At 40.9% G+C, this 20,414-nt stretch overlaps 2 protein-coding genes across 6 annotated transcripts in view; one reads left to right on the top strand and one right to left on the bottom strand.

Annotated features, from left to right (window-relative positions):
• Window positions 1–20,414, bottom strand: part of CMSS1 (cms1 ribosomal small subunit homolog) — a 250,502-nt gene that overhangs the window by 72,586 nt on the left and 157,502 nt on the right. Inside the window, exon 1 of one of the 4 annotated variants that reach the window (XM_061453891.1) lies at window positions 1,880–1,937. The exons of the other annotated variants lie outside the window; for them this stretch is intronic. Within the exon in view, the coding sequence (XP_061309875.1) occupies window positions 1,880–1,922 (43 nt within the window). The 5' untranslated portion in view covers window positions 1,923–1,937. Of the gene's footprint in view, window positions 1–1,879; window positions 1,938–20,414 lie in introns of those variants that run through there. 4 annotated transcript variants of the gene reach the window in all.
• Window positions 1–20,414, top strand: part of FILIP1L (filamin A interacting protein 1 like) — a 207,602-nt gene that overhangs the window by 32,205 nt on the left and 154,983 nt on the right. For both annotated transcript variants that reach the window (XM_061453884.1, XM_061453886.1), the window contains exon 2: window positions 17,841–17,983. Coding sequence is in view for 1 of the 2 variants with exons in the window: in XM_061453886.1 (XP_061309870.1) it covers window positions 17,972–17,983 (12 nt within the window). In the remaining variant the exon portion in view is untranslated. The remainder of the gene's footprint in view (window positions 1–17,840; window positions 17,984–20,414) is intronic.

Raw genomic sequence — 20,414 nt, forward strand, 5'->3', positions numbered from 1 at the left:
AGAGTGACTCTACAATTATTTAAAGCCTTGTGAGATTCACTTATAATTCTAGGTAAAGTATTTCACTGGCGACTGCACAAAGCTGCGTTCCAAAATCTGAAGTGCAAAATTTCATGGCCTCTAGCCCTGGCAATTCACATCCTATAAAGCAATCAGAAATTTTTATCTTTTGCAGAATAGCTGGGATCCCATACCCTTGTAGACAGTTTCTGTATTTTGTTCCCTAAGCAATAAAATATCACAACAGCTGCTAGCAGGTTGGAAGGAGGTCAACAAAATTAGTGTCAGGGGCTTTTTATTTCTTCTCTTTTAAACTCCTTGGGGAGGCTTGATCAAAACTTAGCAAAGTGCATAAGTATCCTGTGTAATAGGATTGTTAGATCTGTTGGCTTCAAACTAAAAGGACTATAAACCAAAATTCCTATTATGGATATTTCTTGATGTTTGGTGGTCTGTCATGCATTCCCACTAAGGATAGTCATTTCCATCTTTGTGCACTTAAGATCTCTGATTAAAGAGCGTTGCTGTAATACTTTGATGAAATTACTGTTATTTTGGAATTTTACTTTTGAAAAAAAAAAAGTAACAGAATAATTAACATGTCTATCGATTCTGCTCTCCTTAATGGCAAAAGTGGAAAGGCTGAGTTATTAACCACTTGTTTGCTTTGGCTATTGACAACATGTTGGACACACTTCTAGCATTTCAGCAATGCCAGAAGCCTGAGTTTTCCTCTAATTCTGCCTACAAAGCCCTGTCCAAATGGGCAATGCAGACTCACAGAAACATCTGAGATAAAGATGTGCCTTCTTAGAATCATCTGAACTAATACGTCACTACTGATCCACTCAAAGAGAAAGCAGACAAATTTGAAGCATATTTTGTATTTATGCTTAAGCAATTCTTGGGTGAATCTTACTAAGCTGGTTTTGATTTATGAAGTTCTTTGCATCTCTGTGCTAACTATAAGGAACAACTCGCCTTTCTTTCTCTGTTGGGATGGCCTGAGACTTGTCATCAATAGACACAGTCTTCCCAAAGCTTTACTTATTAAATGCTAAATGTCTATGGAAAGGTTTTATGTAGAGTAACCCACCACTGTGGATTAAGGCCAGTGGCCACTAAGCAGTTTTGCAGTTTCTCCAGTGTGACAGAGAAGAAACCAGTCCAAGTGCCATAAACACCATAAGCCAAAACTTAATCACACAGAATTCAATGGCAAACTTCCTACCGATTTTGTAGAATCCAAAATTTAGTTTCTTGTTACAGAAACTTAACAATTAAAAAACACAAAAGGAACCTGACGTTAGACCTCCTCAATATATATAAGGCAAAGCATTTTGCCATGTTTTCACAAGTATCCAATGTTGAAAATACCCTTCCAAAATTTCTTATGAAGTATTCCAACTCCCCACTATCATAATACTTCACAAGCAGGTTTATCAACATAAAACAACACACCACATATAAAATTCATCACATATAGCAGACTTCTCTCACAGAAGATGAGATCATAAATTTTGTGGGCAGTTTGGTAGTTTTTCCTCCTAACAGCTAAGTTATTAATTCCCCCCCCCCCAAAAAAAGTCCATAAAGCAGCACTTAGACCTACATATATAACTTGAGTTTCATTCCTTACTCCGAGAAAATACCAGTACCTAACAAGCTTTATTAAAAAGACAAAATCACCATAAGCAAACAAATAAACCCTAATCCCCCAAAAAATCAAACCAACCCACAAAAAATAAAAAAAAACAGTCTTAAGAACTGCATTTGGTTCTGTGTGGAAAAAAAGAGGGTAAAATATTCTCAAAAAGGCTACAGCTGAAGGAAAAGAACTGAAGTGCTTACACATCTGCTAGAATTATGAGCATCTTACTCACTGAACTATTTAGTCTCCAGCTTATCTGACATGGCTCCATGAATGTGTCTCTCTGCCCCCAGCAGGAACAGTTAAAGATGTTTTAAAACTCTCTGAGGACAGTTTAAAATGAATAAAAAACGTAGAACCATAAACAAAAAAAAAGCCTCAAATAAAGTCTCTAATACACATGGAAAGATCTGAATTTGAGCTCATGAAAGACTGATTTTTTAAAAACAGATGGTAATTTATTAACTGTGAAAAAGTTTGACTGGCCTAGATACTACCAAGGACCTTTTCATCCCTAAATAACATATTTTATCAAATGGTCTGTTTAAAACAAAACCACATAAACACTCCATGTGCTTTCCACCAAGGAGAAAGCAGCAGAAAATCCTTTTTCAAGACTGACTATAAACATACTCCATGTGACACGTGTGGGACATGTTTTCACATTTTCAGATAACGCTATGAGAAGCTGCAGCTCTGAAGGTGGTGTGCCAGAAGCAGAAGCACTTCACATGGGGGTAAACTGTGGATAGGAATAACAAAACAGAATTGCTTGTCTCTCAGAAAGGCTTCCGGTTTGCTTTTTCAAGCTCCAGATGTGTTCACTCAGCACAGCCTAGTACTTGCTACTGCTGCCCCTAATTCTTCAGGTACAGACACAGCCACACCCACAGGCATACCACAACCTCCCAACTAATAAAAGCTAACCAGCAATAACCTTGCCCTGCCTTCCACAGTGAAAGGCAGATGTTATCAAAGCGAAGAAAAAGTGCCCCTGACAGCAGTTTCACCCTGCTCACTGTATGAGCTTCACTCTCTGCGTTACAATCCCCAGATTTTTTAAGTCAAGGTCTAAATAGAGAGGGATTGTATAAAGATGTGCACTGCAATTCTTTTCCTGAATGCCCAGGAAAACAGTGGATCCTGAGAGATGCTGGGACAACCATGGTGTGGTTTCAGGATGCAAACAGGAGAGCAGCCTCTTTCTATAGACCTCCCACCCTGGATGCACTGTAGATGCCTGCAGCAGATCCAACCTAAGAGCCAACCAGCAGCCCACCAATCCAGTTTTCATCAACCTACAGTACAGATGTGTCCAGCTGGTAAACCTTCATATCCTTGCCAAGCTACTGACCTCAACAAATACCAAGAAGAACAGAAATCAGGAAAGTGAGTTTTAACTGAACCTCCCAAAAAAGATTCCATTTGACTTCTACGTTACTTAGATATACTGTGAGAAGCCCACAGCATATTTTCCTCTTCTTCAGCCTAGAGCCAAATAAAATCAGCAATAGAAATCTCTGCTCAACAGCCTCAGTAAAACCATATGTAGCATGCTTGCCTGTAATTGCTGGACACAGGTTTTACATCAAGCCATGCTTCATCCTAAAGTCTTACCGATCAAAGCACTCTTCTTTAGAGGAAATATAACCTCATTACTTTCCACACAGCACTTTACAAACCCAAACAACTGGTTAGTTCTCCTGATTCTGACTCAAACAATTGATAATAAAGCCTATGAACTGTAAATTCTGTTTGCAACTGCCAACTGGTGGCCATCTTGCTGAGCAGGTAATTTTCTTGTATTGAAAGATTCAAAGCTCAAACATGAAACTAATTAAATTCTAAATCTCTGCATACAGCTATACGTGCCTCAAAGGGCCTTATATGCATCTGCAAAATATAAACAAAAAATAGATAATCCCATAACTACAGTTCCAGAATCTGTGAGTATAATTTTATTACAGATATTGGACAGTTATTTGCTTACAAAAGAGACAAATACTTAATTTGATGTTTCTTTCTGTAGCTTTTCCAGCAGAAAACAGAACACTCGATTTTGACGACTAGCCCTAAAAACTGGGATCTTTTATTTCAGTCAGTCAGGCTGTCTCTCTTTTGTGGACTAACATCAAATGTGTCAACCACAACTGGGTTTATAAATTCTCAGGTTTTAACATACTGAAGGCAGAAGATTTTACATAGAACATGAAGAAAACAAAAGTTCAGGACTTGCTCCAATCAGATGTACTACATGTCTTAATTTTTATACTAGTCAGGGTTCACAAAAGCCTAGAACTGAAGTAAATTCCTAATTATGCTGGCAAGTCGGGAAAAGATGAGCAGAAAAGACTAAAATATAAATCAAACTAACCATATGTTAAATTAGGCTAAAGCACACACATGCTGTTTTCTTCTTTTTAAAAAAAAAAGAATGGTTCAATTTCTGTAACAAGCATATGCAGGTTTAAGGAGCAGTGGGCATCATAACCGCATTAGCTCTCACACAGCACTCATACTTTTCACAACCATTTGATGCATCAGAAAGCGTTAGGAGAAGCTTTGGTCTTGCTAATCCAAAACCCAGATAGTCATCAGAGTTAAATGAGAGCTGACTAACACAACAGGGAGTTAACCCCTTAAAAAAGCTATTTTAGGGCTCCCTCACAAGGGATTTCTCAATTGCTATGAAAACAACGTTCAAATAAAATTTCCAATGCTTGAATGAAAACATGCTAAAAAGAGTATGAGATGGATGTCTTCACACAGACACTAAGTCAAATGATGGGATCTCATGTGCTGCTTCAGTTACCAAATTTAATAGTTTTAGTAAGCCTGTAAAGACAGGCTTCAAACTGATACTATTCCAGGGGTCATGGCTCACAGATTCACAGAATCACAGATTCCAGGCAATCCATCACCAAAACCCTTCAAAAGTAGCAGTGAAACCTAACGTCAGCATCTGATGGGGTATTATTAAACAGACCTGCACCAAAGCATACCCACATAGGAGCTTACACAATGCTCTCAAAAAATGTGCGTTAACATAAAATATACTTAGTCACCTTGTTTGATCTCAGTAAGCAAGCATGGGTGAATTCACCTTGCATGGTGTTAAAATTAATGGTCCACATTCAAGTGTTTTACAAACAACACTTCTTTCTCCAAAAGTAATGATGAAAGCCTTCCTTCCTCCATATTGCCTCCTCCATGGAGTTCTTTAGGCGGTCATCTTCTGCTAAAGACATAAAACTTAAGTCTCATTTACACTCATTAAAAGATAGGAACTCATCCATCTTCCCCCACTGCTAACCTGTCCAAATCCCAACTTGGATTGTTCCTGACTCTCCACATTTCCTCTTTGGTGACACCTGAGGAAGTAGCTGTTTTTTCTCCACACAACTGTTTCTTCTGTCTTTTTTTCTAATTAAACTGACAGAAGTTCTTCAAATGGAGGAAAAATCAAGCTAGAAATTTGCTCTTGGGCAAGGGAGCTGCTTTTGGTTTAAGAACCATGTGGTATACGGGTCATCCAAACCAGCAAGATTTTAAAATTCGAAGGAAAGTAACTGCAATTAACAGATGCTTTTACAAGAGCAGTGGTGAGTAAAAAAACTGCCATCAGGCAAATTCTAACAAGCCAGACTGGCTAATGTTCAAGCAAAGAGGTGGTTGCATCCAGCAGCAAAATAAGCTCCATTATTTTAAAGATTTTTTTTTAAACAATCTTTGGAATTAACAATGTTTGCATTTTCTGCAGTGAACTGTTATAATTATGTCCATCAAGAGATGGAAGTTTTGTTCTCATGTTACTAATCCTTTTATCAAAGCATTTTAGACACTAATTATAACCTTACAAGGAATTACCAAAATGCTAAGGGACAGAAGGAGTGAAAAAGCTCCCAAAGAGCATTCTTTGATACAGGGAATGAAAAGGCTTAAGGAATCACAATAGGATGTAATCACTTAATTGTCAATGCCTTTGTGTCAATACTACTAGCTGAAGATCCAGCTGCTTGCCTGGTACTGTACAAGACCTAGAAATGTATATGGTTACCAGTCTAACATCTTTCAACTTGTATGTTCATGTTTTGTATTATTTCAGGTGGATCTCATTAGGAAAAGTAGGAGAATAGGCTTGATCTGACAGTCCAAAAGAAGCGAGGCTGCACAGCTCCATGCTCCTGCGTGCAACCAATAGCAAAGCTGAAAATGTCTTCTCAGTGAGAACAGACGCTCTCAGAGCACATACTCACACAGCGCACACAGGTGTGTGTGTATATATATATATATATATACACATATATATAGCCACCACATAAATAACACACAGCCCCTCTCTGGCTGAACAGGAAGACGTGCGCTAATGAGACTATATATATTTAATATGTATACATGTGTATTTATTCTGTGTCTGTGTGTATTTATATACATACACATGTCCACACACATGGACAACACTGATCCCTTCAGGAGCTTGCTAAAGACAGCCTGTCCAGTAACCTTCTGGATCCCAGTACTCCCAGTTGCTGGCACCCGGACATATGAGCCCCCAGTGGCACTGCCCCACTCCAACTGCAGGCACAGATTGCTGCACACACATCCACAGCTGCTTGGGACTCCCCTGCTCCACATACATGTATGTACCTGGCTCCTAGACCACTTCACCTACTCACTGGCCTAACCTTTGTTACTGCTTCCACAGCAGGGTGCACGCCTGCACTTGCTCTGGGTGCTGCATCAGGGATGTATGTATGGGTCTCTGGCCTCCGGTCCTTAGCCCTCTATTTTCTCCACACTTGCTCCTCCCCAAATCGCCTGAATGCCTGTCACTGTCTGCCTTCGGTTCTTTACTTAGACATCCAGTAATAAGTCCTGGGCAATCCCAAAATGCTCTTCCCCTGGTTCCCATCATGTGTGTTATACACAACCTCTCCTTGGTCTAAAAGGTGCTCTGGCATTGACTCATCTTGATGGGTTTCAGGTCTGAACCCTGGGGCTGAGGCTCTCCTGGGACAGTCCTGGGAAGGGCCCAGACTGGGTGTCCCTTCCTCCCAGCCCTTAGTTCAGGTTTTGCCTGCTATTGTGCCTGTTTGGTCTTCTGGCCTTGTGGAGGTGGGCCTTTGATGGGCTGATGGCCCCTGTGATGAGCCCAGGGCAGGGTACTAGCTGGGACCATGTGCCTTTGTCTACTAACGTAACCTAGCAGATCTTCCCTTACAAGAGTGACCTGGTAACTATAATGCCCTGCTCTGTCCTCTGCTTTCTTTTCCTTTGCATTTTTTTTTTCCTAATTGGTGAACATCTGCTCTTCCTGTTGAGCATTTGGTTTAATTTAGAGAAAGAATGTAAGGCATTTGTATTAGAAACACAAACAGAGGCACTGGGATCAGACAAAACAATCTTTGCAGAAAGCATGAAGATAAATTCCAGCCAAATGCAAAGGTGAATTTTCCAAATTCCAGTACTCCTCTTTTTAGAAGGGGATGCACTAAGCATTTGTCTGTGATCTTTTTAAACTTTTTGGTTTATTACCAGGCAAGGAACTCCAAAAATCTCATTTAACATTCACCCTGACCATGGGTACTTTCAGCCTGGCCCACCCCAGAGCTCAGGAGGTGGCTTTGACACATGGGATCCTGTCAGCTGGTCCAGCACATCATTTTGGAAGAAGAGGAGGAGTGGTGGCCAGCGCAGCAGACAGGCCTCCCTGGTCAACATGGGCATGCAGAGCAGGGCTGGCTGACCACACTTCTGCCAGAAGTTACCTTTGCCTTGACCGAGCACTGCACGCAGCAGCCCAGTGTGCCTGTGGGGCATTTCAACCAACTTTTTCCAAGTGTGGGGAAAATCACTGCTGCTTATGTAATCTGTCTTTTGCCAAATGTGAACCTGGGAGCTCTGCTGAGCTGACATCAGTATTTCTTTACAAAGCCAAAATATCTTTCAGTCTGCTGTTCTGGCTTCCGCCACTGACTATAGGTTCTGCTAAAAAGTTACATCACAGTCCTAAATGCCGCCTGTACCATTTGGATTAAGTGACATTTTTTTGCTTAAAGTACAGTTCAGAAATCAATATTTGGGAATATGAGGACGCTGAGAGTCCTTAGTAAGCAAACAAGCAGCAGCAACATTATAATGCATGATACCTGGCTTATCCCTATGAAGGTGGGCTACCTTGCTGACTTGCAGCTCCTGGAAACAAGCAGCCCCAAGAGTCTTCAGATAATTCACTTCCTTTCCATCTTGTTTCTTACACTGGAAACTTATTTAACCTCCTAATTGGCAGCGCATAACTGCATTGCTTTGCCTGCAGAGTCTGTTCATAGCATAACCCTTGAAGAAGTTAACTGAGTTACTGGTTTTCTATACCACTTAATTATAATTATGTACCACTTAAAGAAGACATATAAAATAAGAAAACAGAGGCAATTAAGGATCCCTCTCAACAAAAACAACATACTGATTACTTGAAAGCCCAATTCATAATTTTTCAGGAAATGGCAGTGATGCATCTTAATTTCAAAATAATAAGCATTAAATAAATGCAGAAAACCAGTTGAAGAAAGGCTGATATGAAAGCCTTTTACAGCAATAAACCCCAAATCCTAGAAGACTTAAAGTGGTCCAAGGCCACACATTCTTACTGAGTCCAAGAACTGGCTTATAAGCTACATGTAAATCAAGAACAAAACAACGGTAGTCTCATCTGCCATTCACTCAAGGAAAGAACACCAAACCACCTGCCTCTGCTGTGACTTCAGTTTATTCTCAGTGAAGTTTCTACTAACTTGAATGATAGCTGATCATATTGATGCTCAGAAAAACGATGTCACAAGCTTGTTTAGAAACTTAACTGTTGCATACATATCCAGGGAAAAACAGTCTCTTCTGTTCACCTCACAATATCTTAAAAGATAACAACCCATGAGGGCATACCAATGTGAACAGGCATGACAGAGAATACTAGCTCCCTCTTCTTTAAATAGCATTGGTTGGCAAAGTGTAAAGTGGTTATCGCAGACTTCTCTGCCTGTATGACTACTGAAGGATGACTTCAAGTTAGCAAGGTTAAGAAAATAGCTGAAAGCAGCAATTCAGTTTTTAACTATTGTTAAATCAGAGGCCCCTAAACACTCCAACAAGGAGCAAATTTAAATGAAAGAAGAGAGGTGGTGCTTCTGTGTCCCCTTTTCCTGATTAAAATTTAGAGACCCTGTGAAAAGGACAGTTGATTGGTGCCACACCCAGTCAACCTCTGGGTCTGTCACTGATGTAACTGAAAGGGGCAACTGAATTTGTTATTCTCAAAACCAGCGTTCTGTGGCAAAAGATAATGCTTCTGAGGTTTTCTTATATCCACTGCTAATAAACTGGTCTACAACCCTCTGCTAACTTAGCATCAGCCATGGCTGTTTTGACAACCATGAGCTTCTTCCCTTTTCACCTTTTCCTCCAAAGCTGATCTATATTTTCAGTGCTCCCAGTGACTTTAATGAAAGCCACCAGCAACTCTTAAGGATGTTACTTTAAAAACAAAAATACTCAAAAAATCGAAACAAAGAGATGCAAAGGCAAACCAGGTTTGCTTTATTTGGTCTGGTTAAGCATAAAACAGCAAGATAAAAATCCTACCTTAAAACCTGCTATAAAATTATTGCTTTCTTTCAATAGTATATTTCACTTGAATCCTGCATGTAGGGGTAACAAACAGTAAGACAACCTTATGACACTTCCAGACACCTTACTACTGTTTCTTCTGTGGTAAAGAGGCTAATGTCAGCCAGTATAACTCTGTGATTCTCAATGAACCAACCATAGGCATCATTAAAGTAACAGGAACCCACAGTAGGATACAGCTGTGGCGCGGCACTGGTGTCAGCGCGTTCGGGGCTGCTTTACACTTGACTCATTTCTAGATATTCCAGTACGCTCCAAATTGAGAAATTTATTTAGGAAACCTTTCAGACTTTCCTAAGGTTATTTCTGTCATAGCAAAAAGTAAAAGCTGAAGTACTGAGATATTTGATTTCAATCAGCGTGATGAAAAACCTCACTATAGGGGAAGAAGAGAAAAAATAAAGGCGGGGGGGGAAGACATATGGTTAATTTTGGCTATGGTTGCTGCTGCTGTTTTGCTGCACTTTAAGTAAAGCTACATTTTTTAACAGTGACAGAGCTCAATAACATCTTATTAACTGTAACTTCTGTAGTTAATCTTTGTTAGATTCTCCATCACCTGAAACCTTTAAATCAATATTAGACACCTCCTCAGAAGATAAGCTGTAGCTCAGCCAATTTTACTGAGCTGTGTAAAAACCTGATACATTAGGCGCTATGGTTTATGTTTATGTAAGATTGCAACCATGACGTAATGTCTCTAACCTTAAGTATCCATTAAGCTATAAAATACCCAAAATACAAAGGCCCTAGGTGCAAACTCTATTAGACATAAAAGTGGACATGTAAAACAGACTGCTATATGACAAATGAGAAATAATCAAGTCCAGTTACTCCAGCAGTGGTAGGTATGGAAAAATACTGTGAGCATTGTTATACGGCAAATACAGTGCTGAAAATTCACATAGTATGAAAGGATAAACACAGCTACAGAACGTATCAGTCTTACCAGTGCCATGGCAACGGTAAGAGAAAACATACACACTGACCTGAAATAGTAGCAACTTTGTCCCATTAAGAACATTGGTTATTAAGGGAACAAGCAAGAGACAGTGGCTAAGTATCCATAAAAGCTGGGAATGTTTTCTGTTTCCAGACAGTGTTCCAATGCCTTTACTATTTACAAAAAAAAAAAAAAAAAAGAGGGAAAAAAAAATAATCTAATTTGATACTCCCTGAGCACATGAAGACACCAGGCTGAACAGATGCACACTGCAGGGACTTCTGCTAATCCAAACCACCATGTTTCCACCTGCCTTGGAACCTACTGATAAATATAAACTCCCTTAACCCAGACCCTAATCCCACAGCCTGATCTACCCCTTACACAAGCATCCCACTCCTTTCCCTCACCAAAAAGAAAATGATCTGTTCACACAAATCAGCTGACAATTCCAAAATGAAACAGCTGAATGTGCCCGATGAGGGATTAGCTAGCATTTCAGCCCTACTGAAGAGCCTTCACATTACTAAGGTTCATCACACTCTAAAGCCATTAACCGCAGTGAATTTGTAAGAAATGCTATCCACAACTGGTTAGACCTGTAAAAATGATTTTACAAGATTGATTCGATACTCCTTCCTAAAGGAAATCTCTCATAATATGTTTTACAACTGTCTATCAGACATTGTCCCTTACCATTGCTGCCCAATTTCAAAAGAGAGAGAGAAATCCTGAAGATACCAAGCTCCTAAAAATCTGGTGAGAAACCAGTGCACAGCAAGATTATAATCAGCACACGGAGGGGAAAGGAGGGACAAAACGGGGTAATCCTGCCAATCTAAGGCTTGTTTGGTGATACAGCACCAACACTGCTCCTGACTGGATGTAGCAGACTCTGTGTATTGCTCCCCATTGAAGCAGAGGTTTCAATGGGGAGCACAGTGTGAAGCTTAGGTTACTGCAGAGTTGGAGGTACCCAAGCAGAAAGGGACACACATCTAGTCATTAGTATATCTCCAGGCTACAGACTGGATTCGATATTTAACCTTAATATCTTTTTCTATTAGGCAATGACAACGTATTTATATTTCACAAATTCTCCACAACTGAGCAAAAACCCAAACCAGAAAAACCTGCCTAGAATAAAGTATTGTTTACCACCCCTTACAATAAATCTAACCATAATAGAAATAAGCTTACCTACATAGCACATTGAACATTTAAATATTGTCTAGCAAGGAGCAATAAGCGCTAATGCATATAGCCCTCATGTCTTTACAGTGACTAATAGAGGTAACAGTCTGATTTACAAGTACTTCAGGATTTTGTGAAAACAAGATTAACGAGGAAATGGTTCTGCAGCTCAGCAACCCATTGGAACCGCCTCAATGCAACTGCTTTGCACATATTCTTTCCTAGTAATGCAAGCTTGTAAACCACCAAACGGGAAAGAAAAAGTGGCAAAACAACAGGGATTTTTTGCATTGAATAACCAGTAATAGTTTTGTACTGCCATTTTCCACTCTGACCACTGACTTTTAAAAAGCTGCCAGTTAAATGTCTAAGATACCTTATTGCTCATTACTACTCGACACAGTTCTGCGGTACGAAAGTCTAACAACTGCTGCTGTTTGAAGCATTCAGAATGTTACCTGCACATACTTCATAAAAATGGCATTTGCTAGTAGAAGCAGAGCTTTTAAAGTTCGGGGGGAAAAGTCTTGGGGTCTTCCTCTTCTGAGAGCTAAAAATTTTATGAGTGAACCTAAAGAACTGCCAGACTTCTAAAGCGACAACACATTATGAAAAAATTTCCTATGTGTTTTGCAAATTTCAAGTCAGACACATTTCACAACTGACATCAAGGTTTTTAATATCAACTCTAATGAAATATAATTCTCCAATGACATAGCTGTGAAATAACAGCATTTTCATTTCACTAGCTGGCAAAGAGGCTTTGGCCTTATGTCTTGCGTAGAGTCAGAAGTGTTCTAGGCCCTGCACAGACATGTCTGAAGACAAGGCCTTTTCCTTTTATCTGCTGTAAACTCTGAAACCCCAGGGTATTCAGCCTAACAGAAGAGTTTATGCATTTTCACACAACTGCTACAGCCAAGTTGTATGTTAGGACACAAAAGAGTATGAATACAATGTAAGAAATTGCCTTCACTTTCTCTACAGCTTCAATTTCACTAAATCTCTTTGGGTGGGATTGGACTGTTTCTTGTTGAGGGGAGTTTCACCAGTTTTTGTCTTTGAAAACCCTGCAGTCAATGAAGAAATTCCAGCTATCATCAAAACCCTGAGGGGAGCAGAGGGCAAGCTGAGGATTAAAATCATAGTGCTGCTTTTAAATCTGGTTCTTGTTGAGGTCACACTTTTGCTGCTGAATGCAAGTGGGATATTTATTTTTAAAGTACAGGTTCATGCAGAGCTCGTGACAGTTTAACTGCATGTCAGGAAAAATCAGAAAGCTCTCATTTGCAAATGACTGAACTAAGCACACAACTGAGAAGAGCTACTCCTTCCCTAATCCCCGAAAATCCAAGCAGCAGGCACGAGAGAAAAAAACAGATTTCTTCCCTGAGGCCTAAACCCCCTTGACAGGGATGAAATCAGAATAGAGCAGACAGCAGTTGGAAGGGGAGCCTTGCCTATCCAGAAGCCCCACAGTAGTTGGTAGGAGCACCTGACATGGGCACTCTTTCTTGAATTTGTTGTGGTGACGAGCAACAACAAGAGCAATGTTGTACTCACCCCTTCACCTATGCATCCTGCTTGATGCACATACTTCTTCAGGACTCCGATCTATTAACTTTGAGAAAGCAACTCAACTTGGCAGTTCTTAAGACACTTAAAGGCTTTGGAGACTGCACACTGTGCTCTGGGACTTAGCAATAACCCTGGTGTCACCCAGTGCTGGTACTCAGGGACAACTCCACACATGATCCAGCTCCAGTTTAAGAGGGAATTTAGAAAGAGTATCTCACGGCACAATACAGTGACAAATCTAGGCCTGACCTGACAAAACGTACACATAATGAAGAAAATAATAAGACATCCCGACAAGTACAAAGGCAAAGCCACTGTTGCTTATCTCAAGGCAACATCTCCTGTGATGGTCACGAGTGCAAAGCAACAGGGCCCAACATCTCTGCCATAGGACTGACTCATACACACTCAGCTTGGGTGGGAAAAAGACCAAGAACCAGCATTTGGCACATTAAATTGAGAGGTGGAGAGAAAAGCCTCCAAAAAATACAACGGACAGATATCTGGCAGAAGTTAATATTGAAGTTCATTTGTGGAGTGTTGGCCTGCTGCATAATTCTTGTGGTAACATCTTTTTGGGTTCAAGAAATGTAAAAACAGTAAATCAGTAGCAACTTCCCCTTTAGACTGGACTCCAATTAAGGAAACTTGGTATCCATGCCCTCCTTTTGCATCTTTCTGAAATCCTCAAGGACTTTTTTAATGGTGTCCTGTAGTACACAAACAGTAGGCTAAACACAGTTTGAATTCTTAGAGAACAACAGCTGCCTGCTAGCTCCATTTGAGTCTACAGCAGAAGCTGAAATAAAGCTGTTTAATTTTTCTAGTTTGAGGGGCAGGTGAGTAGGGGAAGAGTATGCATAATGCATTATGGCACAGCTTGCAGAGGTGGCTGTCTCTTTTGGTGCCACAGTTCATTTCCAGAAAGATAGCTGTGTATGATGAAGTAAGTGTTATCCTTCAGCTTCCCTAGACTGCTGACAAACATTAGACTGGTCTCCAACTCTGATGAAATACAGAGAAAAAAATACAGTGCATGACCTCCCAAAATGGGCAAAAACTTTGGTTCTCTTTGAGGGATGCTCTGGGAAGAGGTAGAGGATAAATGGGGTCTGGCAGTCTATTCCAGCTCCATGCAACCAAGCATAAGTTAGCAACAACATACATCTCCCACCTCTGAGGCACTATTTGAAGCTTGCAGGAGGAGATAGCACAGTAGGGGAAAAGCTGCTATGCATGTCTGCTCTCCACAGATCCAAGATATCACAGCCAGGACTTTGTAACACACTTGCTGGAGGCTTTGCCTCAGATGGCGAGAATCAAAACTATGCAAAGATGGCGGGCTTAGGACAAATGTAAGTGCTGGTATTTATAATGGACAACGGAGTGTCTGTCACTGGATGCCTGTTACAGATATTCACAGTTTGCTTTTCACCATGTCATCCAGTAGTTCTTTTATTTAAATGACTGCATTTTCTACTAGTGGGAAATGCTCTGCATTGACCATACCTAATAAGCTATTGTCACACCAATCATATTTTCATAATCATTTACCTCATTTGTTTTAGGCACTGTATTTTCTTAAGAGCCCTCTTGCTTCTATTAGATGACAATGTAAGTCTGAAACCAACAAAATACTCTTCTTCAAAGACAACATCCTTTTCATCAGGCATTGAAGCAATAAATGGCTTAGGAAGGGGGAAACCTAGTTAACTAGTTGCTAAAACTATCTAGAGCCCCTGTCTGTGAACTCAAAAAATACTATTTCTCACATAGGTCTAGAGTCTTAATATGCAAAGTTATACTAAAATGGTATTAAAACTTTTATGTCTTCCACCCACATAAATGAAGCAGTCCCCTCCTACCCTCCACAGCTTCCAGCCTCAAATATCGTGGCTGATCTGACAAAATAGGTGACTTATGTTTTTATTGGTTCCTCCAGACTATGACGACATTTCCTAAAACACTGAGCCAGGAAACTATTAATGTCTCTGAAAAAGTGGAAAGGGTCAGGCTATTTCAAAGGGCATATGTTTGCTAAAAGCCTTTGTAATAGATGTATAGGCCACTTAAGTTGCGATTCATAGCAACAGAGCTATTTAACATTCACACAGCATTTCTAGCTTTAAAGTATATTATGAACGCATTTGTAATACCTCTGTGTTAAGAAAATACTACACCTCATCACCTTTTTGAGAATTTTGAGAATTAAAATAAGAGGGTAATCAGCTTGCCTAAGATTTTGTAAAGTTAATTCTGAGATCAGAATTCCCCACAGATCTGTATGTGCTCCTAATCTCAGACTGTTATTGGAGGGAGGAATGGAAATGGTCTGAACTCATCAGCATGAAACAAAAAGAAGACCACAAGATTTTCTAGATGATGTCAGCTGCATTGGCCTGCATTTGGCAGCACAAGTCAGGTCAGATATTTGCAGATGGGGTCAGAGATTCCTTAAAAACCCCTCTGTTTTATATATATACAAGTACTACACCAAACCAACTGGTATGCTAACAAGAGCATAGCACACTACATGCAAGGCAGAAAGAGGAATCCTACTGAGGCTCCACACAAGCTTCTAATTTTCTAGAGCATACTACATGCATATACCTCTTTGGTTTGGCTCCTTTGTCAGGTCTAGGAATTACCAAGGGGAACACAAAGGACTTACAGAAAAGCCTTGAAAGTAAGGGTACTCCAAAGGCATCACCACTCCATTCATGGCCAGATTAATTTCACCCACTAACCCAGTTCGGATGCTGCCTACACTTGACTATGCACAAAATCCTCAAAACAGGGGTGCAAAGCAGACTTAAACCCAAGCTGCCTACAGCATATACAGCATTTTACACAAAAGAGAGTGTTGAGGCATCCTAAAAGTACAAATAGCTCTACTCTTACCGATTAAAAACCTCACTCATCTATCGTGCCTCAAACAAACACAATCCAGTCACACAACAAAAGCTACAGGTAAAAATTCCCACTATTGCACAGTGCCATCTCCTGGGCAAGCAAGACGGCAAACCCCTCCTCACACCTCCCTTCTCTTGCTGCATCCAATGTTTTAGCTACCTCTCTCACGTGCTGGAAAGCCAGACATTACCTCTGTTCTCAAAAGGCAGGCCAATTCACGGAAAGAAGAGCAAATTGTTTACAGCTCCCATCAAGAAATGTGAGACTTAGCAGCCCGCTCTTGAGAGAGGCGGTATCTGCACAGGCAAGCACTACACAAATCCACAGGATTAAATTCAATCTGGGTTGCTGGCTAATCAGCTTCCTTTCAACATCCAAACAGGAAATGGGAGTGGAGGAAGTGAAAGCTTAATAATTTCTTGCAAATTAACAAGTTACAAGAGCTACTCCAACAAAAAAAGTTTTGCTAAGTGAACTTAAGCCTAGCACATTGTCTGCCCCAGTGACAAACATTTAGCTTTAAAACCCAGCTGCACATCTTGGAAAGAAAGCAGAAGCAAACATTTCATTTGGTACAGCTCAATTTCCAGGATAAAAGGATATCGAGCTGTGAACTAATGGTGATGATCCTACCTTACTGTAATCACAACTGTTGAAATTACAATCCCCAAACCAAACCAAAGGTGGTAATTCTGCCACCTCTCTTTAAAAGACCCAGCAAAGTCAAACAGGATTAGAAGGACAGCTTTCTAGTTATCAAAAAACTGTTAAATTCATAACAGCCTCTGACAAAGGAGAAAAAAAAAATCAGACATAATGTCTTAGCTTCATTTCTTTACACTGTCTTTTAGGGATACTGTATTTACTGGCTCTGCAGACCCGGTAACATCTACCTGGCCAGGCAGTAAAGGGTCAGGAAAGCTGGGGAAGAAAGTCCCTGTGGGACAAAGAGAACCCTAAAAGGCCTGAAGGAGCTAAGGACTCTGAGGCCTCCATGAAGATCTCTCCCTATCTTCATGTCACCACATTGTAGCCCTTGGCAAAAGTGAAAAGCCTGGCCCATTACACACCCATACCTTGGTGCTATCTTCACTGCAGGAGAAGAAAGAAGGCTTTGTGCAACTGTTGAGTAATTCTCAAGAGCTGACAGGTGAGAGGCCAGTCTCTTGGTTGCCTGGATATTAGTGACAGAAGCAAGATGATTTACAGGGGTAGATGCAGACTCATAATTTGAGATACCAAAACTGCCCCAGAACTACAAGGTAGAACTCCTTGGGGCTCATGGATGTGTCCAGCAAAAAACCAAAAATCTCTTGGAAGAAGTTGTATGACTCACCAGTACAGAAAGAGATGGTTAAAGTGGGCTGCATGGAGAACATAACAAAGGCAAAGGAATCGGGGGGGGGGGGGGGGGTACCCAACCCTGCTGTCAATATATCCGCTGCACAATCTCACTGTCTCCCAGGGATGCAAGCAAGAACAGACACACAGCACAGTTACCATGGCCCACAATTAACAAGTAAGGAGCTAAAACTGCATGGGTGCATGCTCTTCGTTAAGGAGTGTGAAGGTAGTTTTTTTTCCTGCTTTCAGCAGCAGAGACATGGGTGATCCTAGTTCCAATGCAGCATTTACCATAAAGTGCTGTCTGCTGTAAGCCACCTCAAGGTACGTGCTACACCATGCACATGGCTGGAAATGCTTTTTAAGACTTATTAATGGGTAGGTATTACCTCTTTCACTACAAACACAGATACTCTTCCCAAAGGACTTGCATTGCTACCTTGCACTCCCAAGACTCAACAGTATCAGCTGTGTCCAAGCACTTACTTCTGTGGGGTTGGTCACAGACTACTTTGTTCACTTCCCTCTCTCTCATAGGATGCTTGTATCCAGGGCAGTGATGCCACTTCCTACTACGTGAGAAAGACCATGATGACATTGCAGGACTGCTGCCTGCTCCGTTCCTAAAATGACAGAATCTGCCAGAACATTCAGGTTTCCAGCCTGTGATGCTTCCACAGGTTAGCTGATCTTCACTTAACTTCTATAGAAGGTACTTTTCCTTAAGCCAGAGATTTCCAACTTTCATTCCCTCTCCTCCCAATGAGAAAGGTGAGAGTTTCCAGACAAGGTTACTTGGTAAGGAGTGCTGAAGGGGCTATGATGCTATGACTGTATCAACAATCCACCGCCAAGAAATGGAGGAGGAATATGCTTGACAATTCTTAGTGAAAGACAAATTATGATCCATGTCCACCTTGCCCTACATTCACACTACATCCAAACTCACATGTTCCATTTGCTTAAATGTCTAAAGGAAGACATAGTTGTGACCAATTTCTCTGGAGCAGACACCAGGTAGCTGTTAAATAATATTAAGAATGATTTCACCATGATATGCTTGTACTGGATCTTGCCCAAAAATTTTTTATATATTGCTTATATTACTGTTTTGCTGCAATTGCTGTCTCAAAGGAAAGCAAGAACTTAGAAGAATATATGCATGAGATCATACAGATGAGGAGACTCTATGTTTGCAGAGGTGTGGTAATACTTGTCAAAATAGATCATCTTTTTCAGCCTGTCTTCCAAAATAAAGATTTTCTTTGATGACAAACTCAGGTATTCCCAGAGTTCTGTCTGTAGAGAGCAACTTAATGGGTGGAACATCAGGCTAGGGGCTGCACAACAAAAATCAATATGCATGACAGTGAAGAACAACTGCAATGTGAAAATCCCTCTGAGGGTCATACTTAGCTTTCCAGGTCAGCCTCTGGGAACCCTCAACTCAGATACTGAATTCTTGTGAGGAATACCATTGATCCTTGTGGTAGTTTTACCTCCTCAAAGACACATTTCTGAAGGCTTTCTTTTTTGTGACGACTACTGGGCTCTGTGTTACAAAAGCAGAAGACTGACAAGGCAAGAGCAGACATGCTATAACCCTTCCATTTGTAATGTACTTGTAAACTCTTCTAAACTCAAAACAAGTGATAGTCTTTATTCAGAAGGTCTCCAGCTATAGAAGCAGCTGATGCTATGTTCAAGTGGTGGTGGAGGGGAAGTGGCTCTTACTGCTTAAATCTTCAATAGACTTTAAAAATCTATTTTGATAGTCTGAATGCTTGGGAAGTTAATGACAACTCTCATCACTCTCACTGTGGTCTGGTTATTTCCCAATGTGGTTCTTCTGCGCCACAAACATACACAAAGAGGAAATATTTCTGCCTGGCATTATCTCTGCAAGCAAGAGATAGCCTGCAGAGGGAAGAGTAACAGCTGTGGAGGTATACTGCCCTAACAGGTATCAGCCTCCAGTCACATCTCTTAACATGGAGATGACAACTGTAAACACCAAAGATCTGAGCACACAACTGTGACAGATGGCAATTCAATCATGGAAAAGTGAGATGATGAAGATTCAAGGCTTACAGGTGCTCTTCAGCACTTATACTTTCTGTGCATATTTTCAATGGCCTCTCTTTCCCAGTTGCAGAGATTCACAAAATAAGACATGTTAGCAACTTGTTCTCCAGTTAGCAGGGCTGGCAGGAAGGCTCACTCAGCTGGTATGTCTGTCTCCTACTAACAAGATTGCAACTTACTTAACTTCAGGCAAATTAATGAAGAACATCTACCTTAGTCCTTTGGTATGTGTAGGTGTAACAGAATTCCCTTCCATCAACAGAAACTACCTGAAGAATAAGCTGTAAGTCCTTAGCAAGCTTTCTGACTTTTAGTTCACATGTTTTGAGGGAAAAAGCCACCAGTGAAATCAAGAAGCAAACAGGTGAAAATCTCTGGTATGTCCTCTCTGCTCAGACCTCAGAAAAGCTCTGCTATGTGGGGAAAACCGGCATCAGCCCTTGCTTTCCAAGACACAGGACTCCAGTGGGGTGTGAGCTCCAGTCCTGAGCAAAAAATTTCTTTTCTTTCTGTTAGCCAGGCAGCCCTGCCAAAGAACATCTCAAATTCTGGGCAGGGAAGCACGTGTTGGGTCATGCACTCCTCTTGTGCTGGTAGTGTCTGTGGTTGGAGGACTACTCTGTGACAAGAACAGTGTTGTGCTATGGTCGAAGCACTGTTGTTAAAAAGGTCTGTCGGTAGCAAGCATGACTGGCTGGCAGAGATCTAGCTTAATGGGAACAACCTCTTTATGTTCTCTATGCCACACAACACGTGTGAGTGCTCAGAAATCAAGGCTCGTGCTGCCCCAACTACCTGCCCTGTCTCCTTACTGAATAGAAGAAAAGCAGCTGCCTCTGTTGCAAAATGGGTGCGATCCAGGTTAAGCTTTGGGGGAATGTGAGGCCAAAGCCTTATGTGATGGCCTCATGTTTACTGCATGCACTCTGCCAGGTCCGGTCCCTGAGTCAGACAACTATCAGAAAGGTGCTTAGTCCACACAGAATAGAAAGACCTAAGGAATATCACTTGTTTTTAGCTGAAGAT

This window comes from Pezoporus flaviventris, unplaced genomic scaffold (assembly GCF_033815535.1).
Source record: "Pezoporus flaviventris isolate CSIRO_AGI_PZ_B2104156 unplaced genomic scaffold, CSIRO_AGI_Pfla_v1 ptg000015l, whole genome shotgun sequence".
NCBI classification, from domain to species: domain Eukaryota; kingdom Metazoa; phylum Chordata; class Aves; order Psittaciformes; family Psittacidae; genus Pezoporus; species Pezoporus flaviventris.